General features: G+C 38.1%; 1 protein-coding gene across 1 annotated transcript in view; it reads right to left on the reverse strand.

Annotated features, from left to right (window-relative positions):
• The window catches only part of CCDC191 (coiled-coil domain containing 191), an 88,222-nt gene that overhangs the window by 3,207 nt on the left and 61,231 nt on the right, over positions 1-23,784 (reverse strand). Inside the window, 3 exon segments of the mRNA XM_017858582.1 lie at positions 10,582-10,727; positions 11,267-11,419; positions 13,049-13,192. Coding sequence (XP_017714071.1) covers positions 10,582-10,727; positions 11,267-11,419; positions 13,049-13,192 — 443 coding nt within the window.

The raw sequence follows: 23,784 nt of genomic DNA on the forward strand, positions 1-23,784 counted from the left end.
AAAAAAAAAAAAAAAAAAAAAAAAAGCCTCCAAGGAATGGATTTGCTTTTATCCATTCAGTCCACCATTTACAGCTTCCTGTGCTCAGCTGTGTGCACACTCCCAGTCCTTGAGCCTGTCTCCCATTCTCAGCCATTCACATCTCTCTCCTAGCTACACTCCTGTTTTCTGACTTCTGCATTTTAGCTCCTGCTGTTCTACCCTAACTGAAAAATGTTCTGCCCTTTGGCTGAAATCTTCCTAGATCATCCTTGCCTACATTTCTCTTTCTTTCCCTGAACTCCTAAAACATATTCATGATCACTGGTTTGGAACTTATTTATAGCCTATCTATAGCTATCTTTTTATAATATTTTTATTGATACATAATATACATATTTTGGGGGTACATGTGGTAACTGTATACATTCATATAATGTGTAATGATCAAATCAGGGTATTCAGGATATCCATCACCTTAATTATTTATCTTTTATTTACCATGGGGACATTCAAGTTACTCTCTTCTGGCTATTTTGAAATGTGCAATAGGTTATTATTAGCTATAGTCACCCTACTGATCTATTGAACATTAGGTCTTACTGCTTCTATCTAACTGTATATTGTACCCATTAATCAACCTCTCTTCATCCACCTCCCAAGCTCTACCCTTTCCAGCCTCTGGTAACCATCAATCTATTCTCTATCTTCATGAGATTCACATTTTTAGCTCTCCCACATAAGAACATGTGGTATTTGTCTTTCTTTTTTTTTTTTTTTTTTTTGAGACGAAGTCTTGCTCTGTTGCCTGGGCTGCAGTGCAGTGGCCGGATCTCAGCTCACTGCAAGCTCCGCCTCCTGGGTTCACGCCATTCTCCTGCCTCAGCCTCCCGAGTAGCTGGGACTACAGGCGCCCGCCACCTCGCCCGGCTAGTTTTTTGTATTTTTTAGTAGAGATGGGTTTTCACCGTGTTAGCCAGGATGGTCTCGATCTCCTGACCTCGTGATCCGCCCGTCTCGGCCTCCCAAAGTGCTGGGATTACAGGCTTGAGCCACCGCGCCCGGCCTGGTATTTGTCTTTCTGTGCTTGACTTATTTCACTTAACACAGTGACCTCCAGTTCTATCCATGTTGCTGCAAATGACAGGATTTCATTCTTTTTCATTACTAATATTCCATTTTGTATATATGCCATATTTTCTTTATGCATTTATCCACTGATGGGCGCTTAGGTTGATTCCATATTTTGGCTATTGTGAACAGTGCCGTAATAATCATGGACATGCAAATATCTCTTGGATATATTGATTTCCTTTCTTTTGGAGATATACCTATTAGTGGAATTGCTGGATCATATGGTAGTTATAATTTTAGTTTTTTCAAGAACCTCCATTCTGTTCTCCATAGTGGCTGTACTAATTTACACTCCCACCAACAGTGTATGAGGGTTTCCCTTTCTTCATATCCTCATCAGCATCTGTTATTCACTGTCTTTGATAAATGCCATTTTACTGTAGGTATAAGATGATATCGCATTGTGGTTTTGATTTGGATTTCTCTGATAATTAGTGATGCTGAGCATCTTATTGTACACTTTTTGGCTAGTTGTATGTCTTTTGAGAAAAGTCTATTTAGATCCTTTCCCCACTTTTTTTTTTTTTTTTTTTTTTAGACAGGGCTTTACTTTGTTGCCCAGGCTGGACTGTAGCAGCGTGATGTTGGCTCCCTTCTACCTTCACCTCCTGGACTCAAGCGATCCTTTACACCTCAGCCTCCTGAGTAGCTGGGACTACAGGTGTGTGTCATTACTCCTGGCTAATTTTTGTTTTTTTGTTTTTTTGTTTTTTGGTAGAGATGGGGTTTTGCCATGTTGCCCAGGCTGTTCTTGAACTCCTTGACTCAAACAATCCACCCACCTTGGCCTCCCAGAGTGTTGGGATTATAGGTGTGAGTCACTATAATGGCCTTGCCCATTTTTAAATTGGATTACTTGGGTTTTTTTGCTATTGAGTTGTTTCAGTTCCTTATATATTCTGGTTATTAATTTGTCAGATGGCATTTTAGTCCATATGTATATGTTGCTATAAAGGAATACCTGAGGCTGGGTAATTTATTTAAAAAAAGAGATTTATTTGACTTGCAGTTTTGCCAGCTGTACAAGAAGTATGGCACTAGCATCTGTTTCTAGTGAGGACTTCAGGCTGCTTCCATTCATGATGGAAGGGCAGCTATCATGTGCAGAGATCCAATGGCAAGAGAGGAAAGCAAAGAAAAAGGGAGAGGGAGGTGCCAGATTCTTTTTGACAACCAGCTCTTCGGGAACTAATAGAGTGAGAATGCATTCATTTACAGAGGATGGCGTTAAGCCCTTCATTAAGCAATCCATCTCCAGGACCCAAATACCTCCCATTAGACTCCACTTCCGTCCAACATTGGATTTCAACATGAAGCGTAGGGTACAAACATCCAAACTATACAGATGGTTTGCAAATACTCTCTCCCATTCTGTGGGTTATCTCTTCACTTGATTGTTTCCTTTCCTGTGGAGAAGCTTTTTAGCTCGATGTAATCCCAGCTGTCTATTTTCACTCTGGTTGTCTGTGCTTTTGAGGTCTTACGCAAAAAATCTTTGGCCAGACTAACGGCCTGGAGCATTGTCTCAATGTTTTCTTCTAGTAGTTTCATAGTTTCTGGACTTAGATTTAAATCTATAACGCATTTGGATTTGGTTTTTGTGTACGGTGAGAGAAAAGGGGTCACATTTCATTCTTCTGCTTATAGTTATACTGTTTTTCCAGCACCACTTATTGAAAGACTGCCCTTTCCCCATTTTATGTTCTTGGCACTTTTGCCAAAGATGAGTTGGTTGTAAATGTGTGGATTTAAATCTGGGTTCTCTGTTCTATTTCATTGGTCTATATGTCTGTTTTTATGCCAGTACCAAGCTGTTGTGGTTACTATAGCTTTGTAATAAATTTTGAAGTCGGGTAGTGTGATGCCTAGAGCTTTGTTCTTTTTGCTCAGTGTTGCTTTGGCTATTCAGGTTCTTCTGTGGTTTCATATAAATATTAGGAATTTTTTTCTATTTCTATGAAGAATGTTGTTGGTATTTTGATAGAGATTGCATTGAAACTGTAAATTGCTTTGGGTAGTATTGCCATTTTAACTGTATGAAGTCTTCCAGCACATGAGCATGGCATATCTTTCTATACGTTTGTGTCCTCTTCAACTTCTTTCCGCAGTGTTTTACAGTTTTCCTTATATAGATCTTTCACTTCCTTGGTTAAATTGGTTCCCAGGTATTTTATTTTCTTTGTAACTAGTTAAGGTGGGATTGCTTTCTTGATTTCTTTTTCAGATGTTTCACTGTTGGTGTATATATTAATAAATGCTACTGATTTTTAATGTTGATTTTGTATTCTGCAACTTTACTGAATTTGTCAGATCTAACAGTTTTTTTGGTGTAGTCTTTAGGTTTTTCTAAGTATAAGATCATGTCATCTGTGAACAAGGCTAATTTGGCTTCTTCCTTTTCAATTTGGATACTTTTTTTTTTTTTTTAAAGACAGGGTTTCTGTGTCACCCAGGTGGTCTTGAACTCTTGGCCTCAAATGATCCTTCCATATTGGCCTCCCAAAGCCCTGGGATTATAGCCATGAGCCATCACATCTGGCCTGGATGCCCTTTACTTTTTACTCTTGTCTAACTGCTCTGGCAAGGACTTGCAGTATTATATTGAATAAAAGTGCTGAAAGTGGGCATTTTGGTCCTGGCCAGGATGTTGAATTTTATTGAATGCCTTTTTTGACATCTCTTGAAATAATTATATGGTTTTTGTTCTTGGTTCTGTTAATGTGATGTATCATGTTTATTGATTTGCATAAGTTGAACCATCCTTGGATCCCTGGGATGAATCCCACGTGATCATGGTGAATGATGTTTTCAATGTGTTATTGAATTTGGTTTGCTGGTATTTGGTTGAAGATTTTGCATTTGTGTTCATCAGGAATATGTAGTTTTTATTTATTTATTTTTTATTTATTTTTATCATGTCCCTGTTTGGTTTTGGTATCAGGCTAATGCTGGCCTCATAGAATAAGTATGGAAGTATTCCCTCCTCTTCAATTGTTTTTGAAGAAATTGAGTAGAATTTGTATTAGTTCCTCTTTAAATGTTTGGTAGAATTTAGCAGTGAAGCCATTAGGTCCTGGGCTTTTCTTTGATGTGAGACTTTTTATTACAGCTTCAATCTCATTACTCATTATTGGTTTGTTGAGGTTTTCTGTTTCTTCATTGTTCAATCTTGGTAGGTTGTATCTGTCCAGAAATTTGTCAATTTCTTCTATGTTTTCCAGTTTATTGATGTGTAGGTGTTCATAATAGTCTCTAGTGATTCTTTGTATTTTTGATGTCTCAGTTGTTATGTCCCCTTTTTCATTTCTGATTTTGAGTCAGAAAAGTCTCAATTTCATTTATTTCTGCTTAGATTTATATTATTTCCTTTCTTCTAATAATTTGGGGTTTGGTTTGTTCTTGCTTTTCTGTATTTCCTTGAGGAGTATAGTTAACTTATTTTTTGAAGTCTCTCAACTTTTTTGATGTAAGTGTTTATTGCTATAAACTTCTGTCTTGAAAGAAGTGACTGCTTTTACTATAATCCGTAGATTTTGATCTATGGTATTTCCATTTATATTGGTTTCAAGAAAGTTTAAAATTTTTTCTTAATTTCTTAATTGACCCATTGGTTGTTCAGGAGCATGCTGTTTAATTTCCTTGTATCTGTGTAGTTTCTGAAGTTCCTCTTACTGATTCCTAATTTTATTCTATTGTGGTCCAAAAAGATACTTGGCATGATTTCTGTTTTTTGAATTTGTTGAGAGTTGTTTTGTGGCCTAAGATATGGTCTTATTATGGAGGATGTTCCATGTGCTGATAAAAAGAATGTGTATTCTGCAACAGTTGGGTGAAATATTCTTTAAATGTCAGATCTATTTGGCCTGGTTTCTGGTTTAACTTTGATGTGTCTTTGTTGATTTTCTTCCTAGATAATTTGTCCACTACTGAGAGTGGCGTGTTGAAGTCCCCTATCATTGTATTGCAGTTATCTCTCCCTTTATTGTTTGTGTTATATACTTGGGTGCTTGATGTTGAGTGCATAGATATTTATAATTGTTATATCCTCTTGCTGAATTGAACTCTTTATCATTATTTAATGACCTTCTTTATTTATCTTTATAGTCTTTGACTTGTAATAAGTTTTATCTAATATAAGTATAGCTATTCCTGCTGTGTTTTTGGTTGCCACTTGCTTGGAATGTCTTTTTCTATCTCTTTCAGTCTATGTATGTCTTTACAGGTGAATTAGGTGTCTTATACACAGCATATAGTTGGATCTTGTTTCTTTATTCATCAGCCACTCTGTGTCTTTTAATTGGAGAACTGAGTCCATTTGTATTCAGTTATTGATAAGTAAGGATTTATTATGGCAATTTTTTCTTTCCTTGTTTGCTGGTTGTTTTGTAACTCCTGTCTTCCTTTTTTACTGTTTTCCCTTGTGGCAAAACGATTTTCTCTGATAGTATGTCTTAATTTGTTGCCTCTTCTTTTTAGAAATCCCCCAACATTTTGACTTTTCTTGTCTTAGTTTCCATGTTTTATATTACCTATCACTTAGCAGGCTGCTGTAGCTATTATTGTTTTAGATAGAGTTCCCTTTTTGGCTTCATACTAGAGTTATAAGTTGATTACATACCACAATTACAGTATTAGAGTATCCTGGGTTTGTTGATGTACTTAATTTTACCAGTAGGTTTTCTACTGTCAACTGTTTTCTTTTTATGTTAGTGTTTTTTTCTTTCAGACTGAAGAACTCCCTTTAACATTTCTTGTAAGATGGGTCTGGTGTTGGTGAATTCTCTCAGCATTTGTTTTTCTGAGAAACTTTCTCTGTCCTTCATATTTGAAAGATGGCTTTGATGGATACAGTATTCTTGGATGGCAGTTTTTTTTTTCTTGTTTCTTTCAGCACTTTGAAAATCTCATCCTGCTCTCTCCTAGCCTGTACAGTTTCTGCTGAGAAGTCTGTTGCCAGATGAATTGGAGCTTCATTATATGTTATTTGCCTCTTTTCTCCTATTGCTTTTAGGATCCTCTTTGTCCTTGATGTTTGAGAGTTTAGGTCAAATCTGTTTGGGGTTCTCTGACTTTCCTATACCTGGATATGTCTTTCTCAAGTTTTGGAAAGTTTCCTATTTTTATTTCTTTGGATAAGCTTTTTACCCTTTGGTCTCATTCAACTCCCTCTTGAACACCAATAATTTTTAGATATGGTCTTCTGAGGTAATTTTCTGTATCTTGTAGGCTGTCTTCATTCCTTTTCATTCTTTTTTCTTTTCTCTTCTAATAGCGTATTTTCAAGTGGCTTGTCTTTGGGCTCACTGATTTTCCACTGCTTGATCCATTTGGCCGTTGAAAACATCTCATGATTTTTCAGTTCAGCAAATGTATTTCTCAGTTCCAAGATTTGTTTGACTTTTTAAATCTTCGTTAAATTTATCTGAAAAATTGCGGAACTGCTTTTCTTTGTTATCTTGAAGATCACTGGGTTTCCTTAAAACTGCTATTTTGAATGTTGGTTAGAGTTTACATTTTGCCTTCTCATTAGGATTAGTCACTGGTTCCCTGCTTTGTCTATCTGGGAAGGTCATGGTTCCCTGTTTGCTGTTTTTGTTTTTTTGAGATAGAGTCTTGCTGAAGTGCCTAAGTTGGAGTGCAGTGGTGAGATCTCAGTTCACTGCAACCTCCACCTTCCAGGTTCAAGCCATTCTCCTGCCTCAGCCTTTCTAGTAGCTGGGACTACAGATGCACACCACCAGGCCTGGCTAATTTTTGTATTTTTAGTAAAATGTGGTTTCACCATGTTGGCCAGGCTGGTGTCGAATTCCTGACCTCAGGTGATCCACCCACCCTGGCCTCCCAAAATGCTGGGATTACAGGTGTGAGCCACCACGCCTGGCCAACTCACTGTTGTTTCTTGTCTATGCCTTTGCACTGAAGGATTATTTATTTATTTCAGTCTTCTCTGTCTGGCTTGTTTGGTTTTCAGTGGTTATGTTTGATTCGAGATTGTCTGTAATTTACCTATTTAATTTCTTTTTTGTTCTCCTGCTATGTGTCTGCCTCCTTTTTCGCACTAGATGGTACTTTACGCCCCGGTTCATCTTGGCTCTAGTAAACCTTTCTCTTGCTGTCTCAATCTCTCTCTTTCTCTCTAATCTTTTGTTTTCTACTAAATTATAAGCACCAAGGGCCATGTTATTAGGGGTTTTTTTATGCTTGGCAAATATATCTTTTGATAATTACATGTGGGTGTATTGTATAATAAGTATGATTTAAGTCACCAAGGTAAGGTTTCTTAAGCTGGGGCCCATAAAATCCTTGACATTTTGTGTAAAGTTGTATGTTATAGGCATATATGTATTTTCTGGGGTATAGGTCTGTGACTTTCATTATTACCTATTTCATGTTCATACTGTAGTGTTAAGAACTATGGTAACAAGACAATATCAGACATAATAGAAATACTGATCCAGCTCAGCTAGATTTATAAAATTTATAGAATTATCTAGAAGTGATATGGATAATGTAAGATTAAAAGTTCTGTTCTTATTGAGAATCATCTTTCTCAATGTTATTGCAGCTTAAAGGTCAGGCCTAAGACCAACAGATGTCTCTCCTTCCTTTCATCCACAGCTCTTCTATATAGTATTCTTTCATTCATATAAAATTGAATATGAACTTTGAATATCAATTTTTTAATGTTAAAGCCCCTTTTAAAGAATGGTGACCTTAAATATTAGTGTCAATCCTGCAATAAAGTTCATCTATTCATACATTTACCAAATATTTACTGTGTTACCTATGTACTAAGCACTGTCATATACTGAGAACACAGCAATGAGCAAGATGTGGTGCTTCCACTCTGTTAGGGGGGAACAGGCAATAACATGTAAACAGTAAATTATATACTTTCAAAGAGTCTTAAGTGCTGTGAAGGAAGTAGGGCAGTTTAATGGATATACAGTGATGCAAGTAGGGTGGTTAGGGAGGTGACAGTTAAGCAGAGAGCTAAATGATGAGATCAGATTATGTGAAAGCTCTGAAGCAGAAGTGAGCTTTGCTTGTCTGAGGAACACTATAGAAGGCCAGTGGGGCCAGAACATGGTGAACAAAAAGCAAAGTGGGAAGAGGTGAAACCACAGCAATGCTTTTATATCAAGTAGAGACTGGCTGAGAATTTGGTTCTTGTTGATTGCATGGATTCCTACATTGATTTCATAACTTCAAATCCTAAATAGGATGACTATCTTACTATTTTATAGTTAAAAATGAGGCCAGGTGCGATGGCTCACACCTGTACTTTGGGAGGCCGAGGTGGGTGGATTCCTTGAGGACAGAGTTCGAGATCAGCCTGGGCAGCATGGTAAAAAAAAAAAAAAACTTCGTCTCTACTAAAATACAAAATTAGCTGGGCATGGCAGTACATGCCTTTAAATCCCAGCTACTTGGGAGGCTGAGGCATGAGAATCACTTGAACCCAGAAGGCAGAGGTTGCAGTGACCTGAGATCCTATTACTACACTCCAGTGTGGGTGACAGAGTAAGACTTTGTCTCAGTGTAAAACAAAACAAAACAAACAAACAAAAAAAAAAACAGCTCAAAAAAACAAAAAAACAGAGGGAGAATTAGAAAAATGGGGAGGAAGATTGATGTAGCAAGAAAAGAATGTTTTAGAGTCAACCTAATTTGGAGTTCAGGGAGCAACCATTTGTTATTTGTATACCTTGGGCAATTCACCTACCTGCCTGTTGCTTATTTCTTTGCCTGAAAATGGAAATAAGGTCATCTCCCCACACCCAAGTTATTACTGCTATCAGATGAGATGGTTTGTGCGAAAGCCCCAAATGGATCTCTCAGTCTGCATACAGTGGCTGAGAAACAGAAAGAAAACGTAGGCAGGCAAAAAGGATGTTTAATAATAATATATTCGCAATGACACTAAACTGAAAAAAAAAAAGTTAGTTATTATTTTGGGTCCAGCAGTACACTGAATGAGTTATTATAGTACCCTGTTTAGTGTTCATAGCAATCCATAAGATAGGTTCTGTTGCTATCCTCATTTTATGAAAGAGGAACAGGGAGGCTTTGAAAGGTTATTTGTTCAAGGTCACATAGATATTGAGTCCTAAACTTCAAACTCTAAAGCTCAATCATTTATTCAAAGGGAAATCCTCTGAATACCCTCACTTATTGCTTATTTGTTTTAATTTAGACAAAACTATAATCAACTTGCTTATCTGTTTTCCTACTCCACTGATTTCCAGTATCTGTAACTTAAACAAGGACAAACAGGTTTTGGTGGAGATAGGCACCCTCATGGCAATAAGATAGGAACCCTACTACAAGGAACAGAAATAAACACCCACGCACAAACACACCAATAAAAAGAAAACAGCACCAGCCAACATGGTGAAACCCTGTTTCCACTAAAAATACAAAAATTAGCTGGGTGTAGTGGTGTGTGCCTGTAATCCTAGCTACTTGGGGGGCTGAGGCACGAGAATCACTTGAGCCTGGGAGGCAGAGGTTGCACTATCACTCCACTGCACACCAGCCTGGGCAACAGAGCGATGCTGAGAAAAGGGGCACTCTTCTACACCCACACAACAGTCTTCATTCCTCAAAAAAACTGGAGGCATCACTGAATACACCCGGCACACTAACTGATGCTCATAAAGAATGACACCAAATCACCACTCTTAAAGGGAAGTGCATAATGAAATTAAGAACATTCTGTCCAAATGCTTAAAACTAGAAAACAAATATAAAACTTACTTATACAGAATACCTTATTTCTCAAAGACAACAGGATTAAATAAAACATAACTGTATTTTAAATACTAATATAGCATATAGTATGATTCCAAATATATAAAGTTCCAAACCAGGAAAAACTATAGCATTGAAGGCTGCATACTTAGGAGGAGAGTAAAAAGAAAAGGAAATGTTCATTGTAAACGTCAGAGTAGTTTAGGAGAGACTTGGGAAGGAGCCTGTGTGACAGCAATGTTCAACTTTTTGACCTCAGTGGTGGTGACAAAGGGTGTTCACTTTACAGTCATTTGTTAAGCTGTATTTGTATGATTTCAGCACTTTTCTATATTTGTCATGTATTTCACAATAAATAATGTTGAAAGAGAAACTGAACTTAGAAAACTATATATGACTAACAAAGAATACAGTACTTTCGCTTAGGTGTGTTTCATATAGGTCACATCATTTTATTCTCTTGCCAGTTTCTGTGAGGTAGAAAGGGCAGGTCTCCTCCTCCTCCCCCTTCTCATTTTAAAGATGGGGACCCTGGAGTCCCAGGGGGTTTACTACCTTGCTGGTGAGCCGGAACTCCCACCCCTGCCTGGTGTTTCCAAGTACCCTGCTCTCCTAGTCCCCAGCTCATCTTTGCAGACACACTGTAGGAGCACAATATATTGCTGAGCAATTGTGAAGTCAGAGAGTGAATTTTCCTCAAGATCAAAACCTCACCTGCCACTGTGCTCCGCTGCAATCTCATGCTTGCCCTGAGAATCGATCTTCACCTCCCTGACCATGTTAAACCAGGCCCTGAAAATCTTCTTCTGAAGAAAATGTACACAGAATTTTCTTACTTCTTCCTGCAGATCAGTCATGTACTGGGGATGAAGACAGAAATAAAAGTGAGAGAAAAAATATCAGTTGACAAAGAATTAGAGCAAATAAACAGCATAAAAGACAGAGAATTGAAACAGAAATGAAACAAAAGAAACAAATGATACTAGAGACATACAAAGAAAAGGATAACCTGGCAGCCAAGATAATATCCTCTATAATGTACCCTAAAAATGGTAACAGAACACATGAGTAGAAACAGTTATAAGATTGAAGGGGTGAGTTTCTAAATCACTTGAGCACTGTGAGACAAGAAACAAGAAATGAGTATAAAAACAAAAGCTGATGGAATGATAACTTACAGTTTATACACACTCCGTGAAACAAACACATGCTTAGTATTTTACACTAATAAAAAACTGATTTGCCATTTTCACATTTATTTCAAAGCAGTGAATGGGATTGACTATTCTTTTGTTCTTGAAAAAACATAATGACCCTGGACATTCTGGATTCCATTTAGTTTTCTTAAATAGGACTGAGCAATGAGATGTATTTAAGGTGCCCTTCCCTATATCCTTACCTGTAGCCAGCTCCGGATGACTCTCTTAAGCAGTATTTGGGAATAAAATTGATCAGCCTGGGCCATCTTTCTAGCCAGACTTTCCTGACTACACTGGAACCAGGTCAGCAGATACTTCCTCTGCAGGAACAAAGAGTAATGTTCTTCTGCCACCTGGATAATTTTTTAAATGAGAAATATGATTCCTTACATTTTAAATCATTTAAACAAACACATCACCTTTGGAAATGATGCTATAAAACACATTTAGGCAGTCAGTAGAGAATAATCTGAAGGTACATGCAGCCTGTGTCCTAAAAGCTCTGACTGTTGACCTATTCTATGGAGGTTATAGATTCACATCACGGTTGGCCTTTCAATGCCAGCTCCCTGAAGACCACAGTGATTTGCTGGTTATGGAAACGGAACAAACAACCTCTAAGCCATTACTTCACTTCCCCTGAGTTTTGGAGTGGGTAGCTGGCAACATTCTCAATTTGCTCTCCTGGAGCTTGGACAGCAACTCCACAACAAACCTCTCTTTCTCATGACTTAACCACTGTCTAATTGAGGAAATGCCAATACTTTCAATTAGTGTTGTGGAATGAGCTGTCACCAGCATTGACATTTAGACATTATCAATAAACCACAAAACCATCTGATAGAAAATAACATGAATAATTTAATGTCTTTTCAACTATCATTCTATCAAAATAAACATACAAATCAGAATTTATAGATTTTTAAAAGTAACTGTTATATTCTTTTAAGAGGCAGGAGGGGAAAAGCCTTCTCCCTTAGTCTTCTCCAAACAATGACACATTTTTCTAAGCCTTGTCTAGGTATCTGGCACTGTGAATGTGATTGATTCATGTGAGTCTCTTGGAAGTCGTATTTATTGGCCAAAATGACCACCACGGAGGTCTCTGTGGCACCGGAGATTTCTGCCTGTCCTGGACTCATCTCAGCAGCCTGAGAGCCAAAAGATGAAATAACATTTTATCTATTTTGAATTTTTAATCATTTAGTTGAATGCACTGGATAAATTTGTTAGGGAAATTTTAGAAATTTCAGTGGTGTTTGATTTCATATATCTCTCTGCAGTAGAGTGAATAACTGTTCTCTCTAATAGAATTGTACACCCATACTCTTTGCAATGTGATTTCACAGTTCCTCCCTGTAGAGTGGATGGAGCTCCTTCTCTCCTCAATGACTTTGAGCTTGGCCCTATGATTTGCTTTGGCCAGTGGAATGTGGACATAATATAAGCAGTGGGTTTACATAATTTGGTTTGGCCTTTTGTAGCTCTGGCAGTTGCCACGTGAAAAGCATGCCCTGAATAGCTGCTGTAACCAGAATGAGAGGCTTGGGGAGAGACCTGAACTCAATCCACAACTGGCCCACAGACATATGAGTGAGAAATAAATACTTGAGCTCTAAGCCACTGATATTTGGGGGTTGCTTGTTATTCAACTTTATCACAGGCAGAAACCTGACCAATGTACCTTATGGTAATAACTCTTCTCTTACTCAAACTGAGGGAAGCTTCTATTCATCTTACCTTGGGGTGATCTGTAATAAAACATTTCCTCTCATTTTTTCCAACCTATTCAATTACAAAGTCCTTCTCTACCTTAGAAGACCAAATCAAAAATTGTATCCAGAACAAATATACACATTCAATTAATTTATCTTTCTGGCTTCAAATCACCAAACTCTCCTCTCCCCCAAGCTTAACTGGGCATCCATCCTATTTGGAAAAGTTCATTTTCTAATCTGGGGAGTAACAGTGGGACACTGCACCTGCATGTTTTGTTTGCTTTGCATTCTCAATATCTTCCAAGGCTCTAGACCTTTTTTCCTTAGCAAGACACCTTCATAATGTTCTTTGGCTATTGCTTCCAGCTGCTGGTTCCTCTTAATTCTCTTCTGCTTCTCAAGTTCTTTCTGGAAAAGATTAAAAAGCAAAACGCTATGATCAAAAAATGAATGAATTTCATTTCAATGAAAAGCTAATGAATTTAATTTGAACATGTAACCGTTGAATGGTGTGTTAATCATGATAATAGAGCTCTGGATAATAGGGCTTTTTCTTTAAAAAAAAAAAAAGAAAGGAAATAATTCTGCTAAAAGGGTCAGGAGAAGCTGGTCATGAGTCTACAAGACTCAGGGCTATGCATATTCTTGGGTTTATTCAGTATTGTTCACAGAAATAATTTACCTCTCACCAAGTTACTAAAAGGTAAAACATCTAGTTAGGAGAGCAATCAGGATTTTTTCCCTCATATGAAAAACCCAGCCATACAGCCACTTCATTTAAACTATGGGATAGAAATTTAATGATACTCCATTAAAAGTCCAGAAGAATATTCTTACTACTAAGCTATTTTTCTTTTTAGGTGAAGAACAATAAGTCCGGAGGCAAGTTAAAGATAGTTGATCATCATTAAGCTACCTTCCCTCTCCTAAGAAGGAAAAAGATGAACTATTCCTGGTAATACACTGAGAAAAGACACTCCATGACCCTCAAAGAACTGTACCCCTCAGGGGTACAAAAACTTAATGATCGACCCTATAGGTATCATTATTTCCTTTATTTCCTTTTTCTCTTTTAATAAAATAGCTTATAGTAAAGGTGAGAGAAAAAGAAATCTACCCAGAAAGGGTGAGTAGGAGCAAGTGACACCTGCGGTGAAAGACACAAGAGCAACAAAGACTGAAGACTGCTTTCATAGTCGTCATCTTTGCAGCATAAATACACAAACATTTAATTTAAGCTGATTTCCTTTACTTCATATGATTTCACATCAGGAAAAAGGCAGTGGTGAACTGGCTGATCCTGACAAGCTACTTACTGTGCCTGAGCCTTCTGTGAGAGAAACATTACAGAGACAGCAATGGAACATTTCTAATATGGAAGGAAGAATTGCTCTAATTTTCCAATACAAACTGCCTATTTCTGTACAAGCTCTGAAAAATGAAATGTCCATATTCTCTCAGACATTAAACCAAAATAAGCTTTATACTCTTTATTCCAGGCACTTGAGATACTTGTTGAATGAAATGGCCAGAGAGAAAATTTACAACAATTTTCTCATGCGTAGTAAGAGGAAGCTGAGGGTTAAGTAGGGAGGAAAACAGAAACTGACCCTTCCACATCTACTGAAATGTCCCTGTAGCATTAAGGCAGCAGCTGCATCTTGCAGACAGACATCTAACGCAGACAATAACCTTTGGAGAAGCCCTCAGGCTCAGACAAAAGAACCTGTTCTCATGCACAGATAAGTTACGGTGTAAATATCTCCTAGAATGGTAACTATGGCTGGTGTTATCGGCTCCAAAAGGAAAACTATTTTTAGGAGAATTGTGGGGAAAACCAGACTTTTCAAAGTCTACATTTCCATGGAAAATATAAAGAAAACATGAGTTCTGTTTAAGTCAAAATGTTGTATTCTTACACAGCAATTTAATTCAAATGTGTAGCTCCTCCCTCTATTAAGGATTCCTCAATAGAGCTGGTTGTATTTCATTAATAATACATTTTCAATTTCCTTGTATATAAAATGTCTTTAATAGCACCTGCATCCATGATTTACTGTGAGGATTACATGATATGATGCCGTTTTGAGATGGCACTTATAGTGGGGATCTATGTAGCTAGGGTTTCATAGAATACATTGTTCAGTCAGGCTAAAAAGGGATATAAAATCTGGGCTTCTTTCTGAAATAAATGTGTGGCTTTGTCAGCTAGTATGCTTTAGAAGAAAAGCTAGAAATTACAGCTATGTTAAAAAAAAAGTACAGGGAAATTGACACTGCACCAAAACTCTTGGCCTTCTGTCCCTTGTATGCTACTCTCCCTTTGTGCTCTAGAGTATATTCCTGCTTACCCACTCCTGTAATTTATACTGTGCTATTCTGCATCATGAATTTCTCCCTCACTACTGGATTATTCCCATCAGTATGCAAACATGTGCCAGTATCTCCCCTCTTCAAAACAAACAAACAAACAAACAAACAAACAAACAAAAAACAACTAGAGGCCATGAGTACAGATGCAGATCTCTTTGATCTCATGAGATCCGCATCTATACTTATGGTCTCTAGTTCCTCACCTATTCTCTCCTCAGCCCACTGAAAATGAGGCTCCTTTCCTAGCACACCACTGAAAGCCCTGTTGCTCTAGGTCATGAATGCTTGCTGGGCTTCCAAATCAAAGAATCACTTATCCGTGCTACTTTTAATTGAACTCAGTAGCATTCAGCCAAATTCACCAATCCCATCACCCCCCTAACAGAAATACTTTTTTCTCTTGTTGTTTTGATTCTAAACTCTCCTGTTCTCTTTCTACCTCACTAGCTCCTCATCCTCTGAATAGCTATTTATAGTCCTTAGGTCTTGATCTTGGACTCTCATCTCTACTCTATCCAGACAATCTCCCAAGTTGATTACAGCTACTTCCAGAGCATTAAAAACACTGACTTGTTTTTTCACTTCCATACACAATCTTGTTGTCCAGGCTTATATACCCAAGCACATATTTGACGTGTTCATTTGGATGTCTAATAGGTATCTCACATTTAACATGCCCCCACTAGACACTGTGGAGGCTGCCTCAGCATCCAGGAGCTCAAATATCAGCTCTTCAGAAAGGTATTTCCCATACTGCTTCCACCAACTATACCACTCTCTCCCTACTTTAGTCATTAATTTGACTAAACTAGCAAATTTCCCCAACTAGCATATAAGCTTTCAGAGGGCAGGGCTGTTATCGGTCTTCTTCATTGCTACATTCTAACATCTAGAACAATGACTATCATGTAGTAAATGCTTTACAGATATTTGTTCAATGTGCAAATATACTTGACAAGCAATTATGGAAAACTTTAAATCTTGCCTTGTTTTCTCTGATAAAATTATTTTTTCAACCACAAACTTCAACTGCCTATCAATCAGAAGTATATATAGCCATAAAAGTTACTGCCTGTTAAGTATAAGCATTTAATAAACATAGAGGGGGTGTTAAGAAGAGGTTAGATTTTTATTTTTGAAAGGTCACTGTGTGAGACCTCTGAGTGGCCACCTTACTGTGGCACCCAACATGCTCTTCTGGCAGGGTCATGGGGACACGAAGCTGTAGCCATGTCTTGCCCCTGTACCACCTCTTGCTGAATATAGAGGATGGATCTGTCATGAGGGCTTATCCCTGAAGAATTCTTCCAGTTCCTTTATCTAAAATGGTGTCATAGCACCCTATACACACATAACTGGGCTTATCTCATAGTATCTCTCCAAAGAAATATATATGATTGCCCCAGACACTTTATCATATCAACAGTACGGTTTTTTTATCTACATCATTAGAAAACATGGTACCTCTGTTGGACAATTTGCTGGTACACTCAATGAGCCAAAAAACTGCCCAAATAGAAGAGGTTAAGCAGAGTTCAACCAAACACATCTAGGATGCAAATGATTCAGAGAAGTCTCAGAAGGCATTTGTTCAGAAGTGCCATTATCTTTTTGATATCCAGAGGAATAACACTACTATGGCCTTGGAGGTTGCTTACTGGGAAAAGCTATATAAAGTATATAAGGAAGTAAAGAATTGCTTGGCAGAACTTGATGCATCAAAAGGAATAAGACCCATGAAAATCTGAGTGGAGAAGCACATTGTGTAGAGCATCTTTGTCAGGAGGGAAAAGAAGACAATTACCATGTGCATTTTATACCTAAAGTTGTCCTCAAAGAAGACTCAAGTATAGCCAGTCTATAAATGCATATATCTCAATTCAGATAGCTCTAGTCAACTAATGAAATGGAAACTAGTCTATGTAACAAAATCTTTGTATCTATTGCTATGAACTGCAGCTTCTAAAAAGAAAATGTTTGGGCTTGGTATAGTGAGAGAAATAAAATGATCTCTTGGTCAGTAATGTACTTTTCACCATTCTTGTTCTGCATAAGTGGTTTTCTTCCAACAAGGAAAAAGCTGGTCAGGCAACAAATTCATGATTTTTTTTTTTTGTGAACTGATCAGAGATCTGAAGCTACCACCAAATCTGGAGAGACAGGCATCTTCAAGGAAGCACAGGACCTAAGCATTTGTTTACCCAAGGCATAAGCCACTGGATACCATATGAGTGAGTAAGACGATTAAACTAGAAATTTTGGTGAACTGATGGAGGCAGAGAGTGAGTGAGCCAGCATGAGAAGGTTGAAGCTCCTGGGGATCACAGTCATGGGGGTGCTTCTCATCCCTTTGCAGGCTTTTCTTCTAAGAACCCCACCAGGCTCTCACAGAGAAGATCATGGAGAATCCACAGAAAGTTCCCACTATGGTTCTGGCTGGGGAGAGGCACAGCAGCAACTGCAAAATCTTCCCAGAGCATTCTTCCTTAGGAAACAAAAGTTTTATCTGTCCTAGCAACCACCCCAGTGCACTGGCAGAATAGCACTCCTTCTGAGGGAAGGGCACGCAGGGGATTCTGCCCAGACAAGTCCTCCATACCTCACTTAGGGGTTGGGGAAGCCTTATTCTCCAGAGGGAAGGTCTTTAAGGTCACAGACTGAGACAGTGGTGGATACCCACTGCGGATAAAGGGAAAAAGGGAGCAGAAAAAAGCTCTACCATTGGGGTAGGAACAGAAGTTATCTGAGTGCCTAAAGCTGTGCATTCCAAACATTGATACTTAATCAGAACACAGAATTCTCCCCATCATCCACACCCTATCACCACAGTTATACAAGCTTCCAATAATAATAGTGGATTACAGCTGGGAGAGCTGTAAACAGCAGATTCTCTCTGGGGAGCAGCATAAAAGGAAGACCCAAAACCAAAAGAGGAAGCAAAAACAAAGTCACTAGAAGACAATAGTCTCTGGTGTCTATAGCACACAGCAACAAACCTCAACGATGGTGACCATGGCAACAACAAGCTTCAAACATAGCCCAATTCCTGGCTAAATTAGTACAAATCTCCACACTCTAGGCCAACGTGTTGCAGTTTCTATTGCCCTAAACAACAGGTCTGGCCTTCAACAAAAAAATACAAGGCATACCCAAAGATAAGAAGTAAATACACCCTGAAAAGATGAGGCAATCATCAGAACAAGCCTCAGATATGATAGAGATGTTGGAACTATCAGAGAGGGAATTTTAAATAACTTCCAAAAATAATGTTAAATGTTCTAATGGAAAAGGTAGACATCCCAGATCAGATATTTTAGCAGAGACATGGAAACTATAAAAAAAGATTCAAAACAAAAATGCGAGAAATAAAAAAACACATGGCAGTAGAGATAGAAGAGGCACTTCAACTGGCTTACTGCTAGAAGATACAGCCAAGGAAAGAATCAGGTAACCTGACAATATGGCAATGGAAATTACACAAACTGAAAGGCAAAAAGAGTGAAAAACACAATAGTGCATCTGAGAGCTGTGGGACAATATGAAACAATGTAACACTGGCATAACAAATCCCATAAGGAACATAAAAAGAATGGGGCAAGTGAAATAATTTGAAGAAATAATGGGCAAACATATTCCAAAATCAGTAACAAAACACAAAATCATATATCCAAGAAACTCCAGACCACCAAAGCCAAGACCAAACCAACCAACCATACCTAGATATATCATATTCTGCTAAAAATCAAAGACAAAGTCTTGAAGGTAGCTAAAGGGAAAGACCTACTGTCATGAACTGCATGCTTGTGTCCTCCTAAAGTTAACTATGTCGAAGCCCTAACCCCTCTTGTGGCTGTATTTGAACATAGGGCCACTAAGGAAGTAATTAAGGTGAAATGGGGTCCTAGGGTGCAGCCCTAATTGGATAGAGTTAATGTCCTTATAAGAAGCGATACCATGGTGCACTTGCTTGCTCTCTCTCGCATGCGTGCTCTCCCTCTCCCATGCGCTCTTCTCCCTCTCCCCTCTCTGTCTCCAAACACAAACACCAAGGAAAGGTTATATGAGGACACAGTGAGAAGCCATCTACAAGCCAAGAAGACCCCCTTCCAAAAGCCAACCATGCAGGCACCCTGATCTTGGACTTTCCAGCCTCTAAAACTGTGAGAAAACAAATTTCAGTTGTTTAATCCACCTAGTCTGTGACATTTTGTTATGGCAGCCTGAACAGAATAAGACACCCGCAAAGAAAGAAAGGTAAGAATTACAGTAGATGTCTTGTGAGAAACCAGGCAGCAAGAAAACAATAGAGTAACATCATTAAGGTGTTGAAAGAAAAAAAAAACCTGTCAACCCAGAATTCTATATCCAGCAAAAAACATACTTTAAAATGAAGGAAAATAAAGACTCTCGGACAAATAAAAACTGAAGGAATTCACTGCCAGCAGATCTACCCTACAAGAAATGGTAAAGAAAGTTCTTCAGGCATAAAGAATATAATATAGGTTAAGAACTTAGATCTACACAAAGAAATGAAGAGCATGGGAAACAGAAGAAATAAAGGTAAAATGTAATCATCTTATTTTTAATTCCACTAAGAGAAAACGAATTGTTAAAATAATAAGTTTAACAAGATATTGGCTATTTATAGTATACATAAAAATATGACATGACAACAATACCAAAAGGAGTGGGAGGAAGGAACTGGGAAATACTGATAGAAGGTTCTTTCACTACATGTAAAGTGTTGTTATTTGAAGGTGGAAAGAGATTATTATTATTATTTGAGATAGGGTCTTGCTATGTTACCCAGGCTTGTCTCAAACTACTGGACTCAGGCAGTCCTCCTGCCTCAGCCTCCAAAGTAGCTGAGATTACAGGTACATGCTACCACACTCAGGTAGAAGGAGATTATTTTAAAAATGTAAACACTAGGGTAACTAAAAATATTTTCAAAAGAGGGCCGGGCACAGTGGCTCATGCCGGTAATCCCAGCACTTTGGGAGGCCGAGGCAGGTGGATCACGAGGTCAGGAGTTTGAGACCAGCCTGGTCAGGATGGTGAAACGCTGTCACTACTAAAAATACAAAAATTAGCCAGGTGTAGTGGCGGGCATGTGTAATTCCAGCTATTCGGGAGGCTGAGGCAGGAGAATCGCTTGAACCCAGGAGGCGGATGTTGCAGTGAGCCGAGATCATGCCACTATACTCCAGCCTGGGCGACAGAGCAAGACTCCATCTCAAAAAAATATATATATATATATGTGTGTGTGTGTGTGTGTGTGTGTATATACGTATATATATATATATGTGTGTATATATACACACATATATATTTATATTTTAAAGAGGTATAAATAAAAACTCCAAAAAAAACATAAAACAGAATCATAAAGATGCTTAATTAAAACCAGATAAGGTAGGGGAAAAACAAGAAAAACAAAGAGTAAGTACAACAAGTAGAAAATAGCTAACAAGAAGATAGATTTTAATCCAGTTGTGGCCAGGTGTGGTGGCTCATGCCTGTAATCCCAGAACTTTGGGAGGCTGAGATGGGTGGATCACCTGAGGACGGGAGTTCAAGACCAGCCTGACCAACATGGTGAAACCTAGTCTCTACTAAAAATACAAAATTAGCCAGGTGTGGTGGTGCATGCCTATAATCCCAGCTACTCGGAAGGCTGAGGCAGGAGAACCGCTTGAACCCAGGAGGCAGAGGTTGCAGTGAGCCGAGATCACGCCATTGTACTCTAGCCTGGGCAACAAGAGTGAGACTGCATCTCAAAAAAAAAATTTTTTTTAATCCAGTTTTATCAATAAACACTTTAAAGTTAATGGGCTAAACGTAATAGTTAAAAGACCGAGATTATCAGATTAGATACCAAATGAAGAAACAGCTATATGATGTCTATAAGACATTCAATTTTATAGGACATAGATGTAAGTCTTCTTTTTTTGAGACAGAGTCTCGCTCCATCGCCCAGGCTGGAGTGCAGTGGCTTGATCTCGGCTCACTGCAAGCTCCACCTCCCAGGTTCGTGCCATTCTCCTGCCTCAGCCTCCCAGTTAGCTGGGACTACAGGTGCCTGCCACCATACCTGGCTAACTTTTTTTGTATTTTTTTTAGTAGAGACGGGGTTTCACCTTGTTAGCCAGGATGGTCTTGATCTCCTGACCTCACGATCCGCCTGCCTCGGTGTCCCAAAGTGCTGGGATTATAGGTGTGAGCCACTGCGCCCGGCCGTGTAAGTCTTTTTAAACATACATGCACCTAATAACAAACCTTCAAAGTACATGAGGCAAAACCAGATAGATGTGAAAGGAGAAATAAATGCCCAAGTTTAGTTAGAAACTTCAATATTCCTCTCTCAATAACTGAGAGAAGCAGGCAGAAAAATCAGTAAGAATATAGATATAGATACAGTAAGACACAGACATACTCAATGTGACTTGGCATTTTTGCAGACCAATGACAGCTTAGTACTATAGTACTATACATATTCTTCTTAAGTGCACATGGAACATTCACTGAGATAGACAACATTCTGGGCCATAAAGCAAAACTTTATAATTTCATGCAATATACATTCTTGGAACATAATGAAATTAAACTAGAAATTAAAACTAGACATGAAACTAGTAGAAAGTTATCTGAAAGTCCTCAAATATTTAAACTTTAAAGAATAAACTTCTTAATAACCCATGGGACAATGAGGACATCTCAAGGGAAATTAAAAATATTTTGAACTAAATAAAGATAAAAATATCAATATATGATATACAAGTAAAAGAGTACTTAGAGGGAAATTTACAGCAGTAAATTCATATACTAGAAAAGGAGAGGCCAGGCATGGTGGCTTATGCCTTTAATTTTACCACTTTGGGAGGCCAAGGTGGGAGGATCTCTTGAGCCCAGGAACTTAAGACCAGCCTGGACAACATAGTGAGACCCCATCTCTAAAAAAAATTTTAAAAATCAATTGGACATGGTGGTGCATGCCTGTAGTCGCATTTACTCAGGAGGCTGAGGTGAGAGGATTGCCTGAGCCCAGGAGTTAGAGATTACAGTGAGCTATGATCACACCACTGCATTCCTGCCTGGGCAACAGAACAAGGCCCTGTCTCTAAAGAAAGAAAGAAAGAAAAAGAGAAAGCTCTGAAATCAATAACTGAAGTTTACATCTTAGGAAACTAGAGGAAGAGAGCAAAATCTTAAGGAAGGAGGAGGACAGAAATAAAAATTAAAGCAGAAATCAATGAAATTGAAAAGAAGAAAATAACAAAGAAAACTAATGAAACCAAAAGTTAGTTTTTGAAAAGAAATAAAATTGATAAAACTGATATCCAGGTACACCAGAAAAGAGAGAAGATATATATCACCAATATCAAAATTTAAAGAGCAGACATCAATACTGCTCTCACAGACATTAAAAAGGTCATAAGAGAATACTAGGACCTCTATTCCAAGAGACTTGAAAACTTAGATTAAATGCTCAAATTTCTTGCAATATACAAACTACCAAGGTTTACTCAAGAAGAAAGAAAAACTGAATAGCTCAATATCTATTAAAGAAATAGAATATATTATTTTAAATCCTCTTAAAAAAAAAAACTCCGGGCGAAGGATAAAAAACTACAAATCAGGTTCCGTGTATATTGCTCAGGTGATGATGCACCTAAATCCACAAATCCCCACAAACAATTTACTCATGTAACCAAATACCACATGTTCCCCAAAAACCTACGAATAAATTTAATATAAAATCATAAAAAAAAAAAAAAATTCAGGTCAGGTGGTTTCTCACAGTAATTCTACCAAACACTTTAATTGAGGAGACTCTCTTCCAAAAGTGAAAAGGGTATACTTTCCCCATTTTATGAGGCTAACCATTATCCTAGTACCACAACAAGACAAACATAATATTTTAAAAAAGGAAATGCAGGCTGGGTGTGGTGGTGCATGCTTAGAATCCCAGCTCCTCAGAAGGCTTAGGCAAGATAACTTGAACCCAAGTGTTCAAGACTAGCCTGCGCAACATAGCGAGACCATACCTCAAAAAAAAAAAAAAAAAAAAAAAAAAAAAAAAAAAAAAGGCCAGACGTGGTGGCTCACGCCTGTAATCCCAGCACTTTGGGAGACTGAGGTGGGCAGATCACAAGGTTAAAAGTTCAGGCCAGCCTGGCCAAATCCCGTCTCTACTAAAAAAACAAAAAATAGCTGGGTGTGGTGGTGCGTGCCTCTAACCCCAGCTACTCAGGAGGCCAAGGCAGGAGAATCACTTGAACCCGGGAGGTGGAGGTTGCAATGAGCTGAGATTGCGCCACGGCACTCCAGTCTGGGCAACAGAGTGAGACTCCATCAAAAACAAACAAACAAACAAACAAACAAACAAAAACCCCAAAAACCAAATTCTTAACAAAATACCAGCAAATGAAATCTAACAATATATAAAAATTATACACTATGACCAAGTGGAGTTCATCTCAGGAAGGCAAGGGTAATTTTACACTGGAAGATCAATCAATGTAGTTTACCACATTAGTAGAGGAATTAAGAAAACTATATGATCATATCAAAGATGCAGAAAGAGCTTTCAGTGAAATTTGTAATAAACACTCTCAGCAATCTAG

This window comes from Rhinopithecus bieti, unplaced genomic scaffold (assembly GCF_001698545.2).
Source record: "Rhinopithecus bieti isolate Rb0 unplaced genomic scaffold, ASM169854v2 scaffold_45617, whole genome shotgun sequence".
In the NCBI taxonomy this organism is placed as follows: domain Eukaryota; kingdom Metazoa; phylum Chordata; class Mammalia; order Primates; family Cercopithecidae; genus Rhinopithecus; species Rhinopithecus bieti.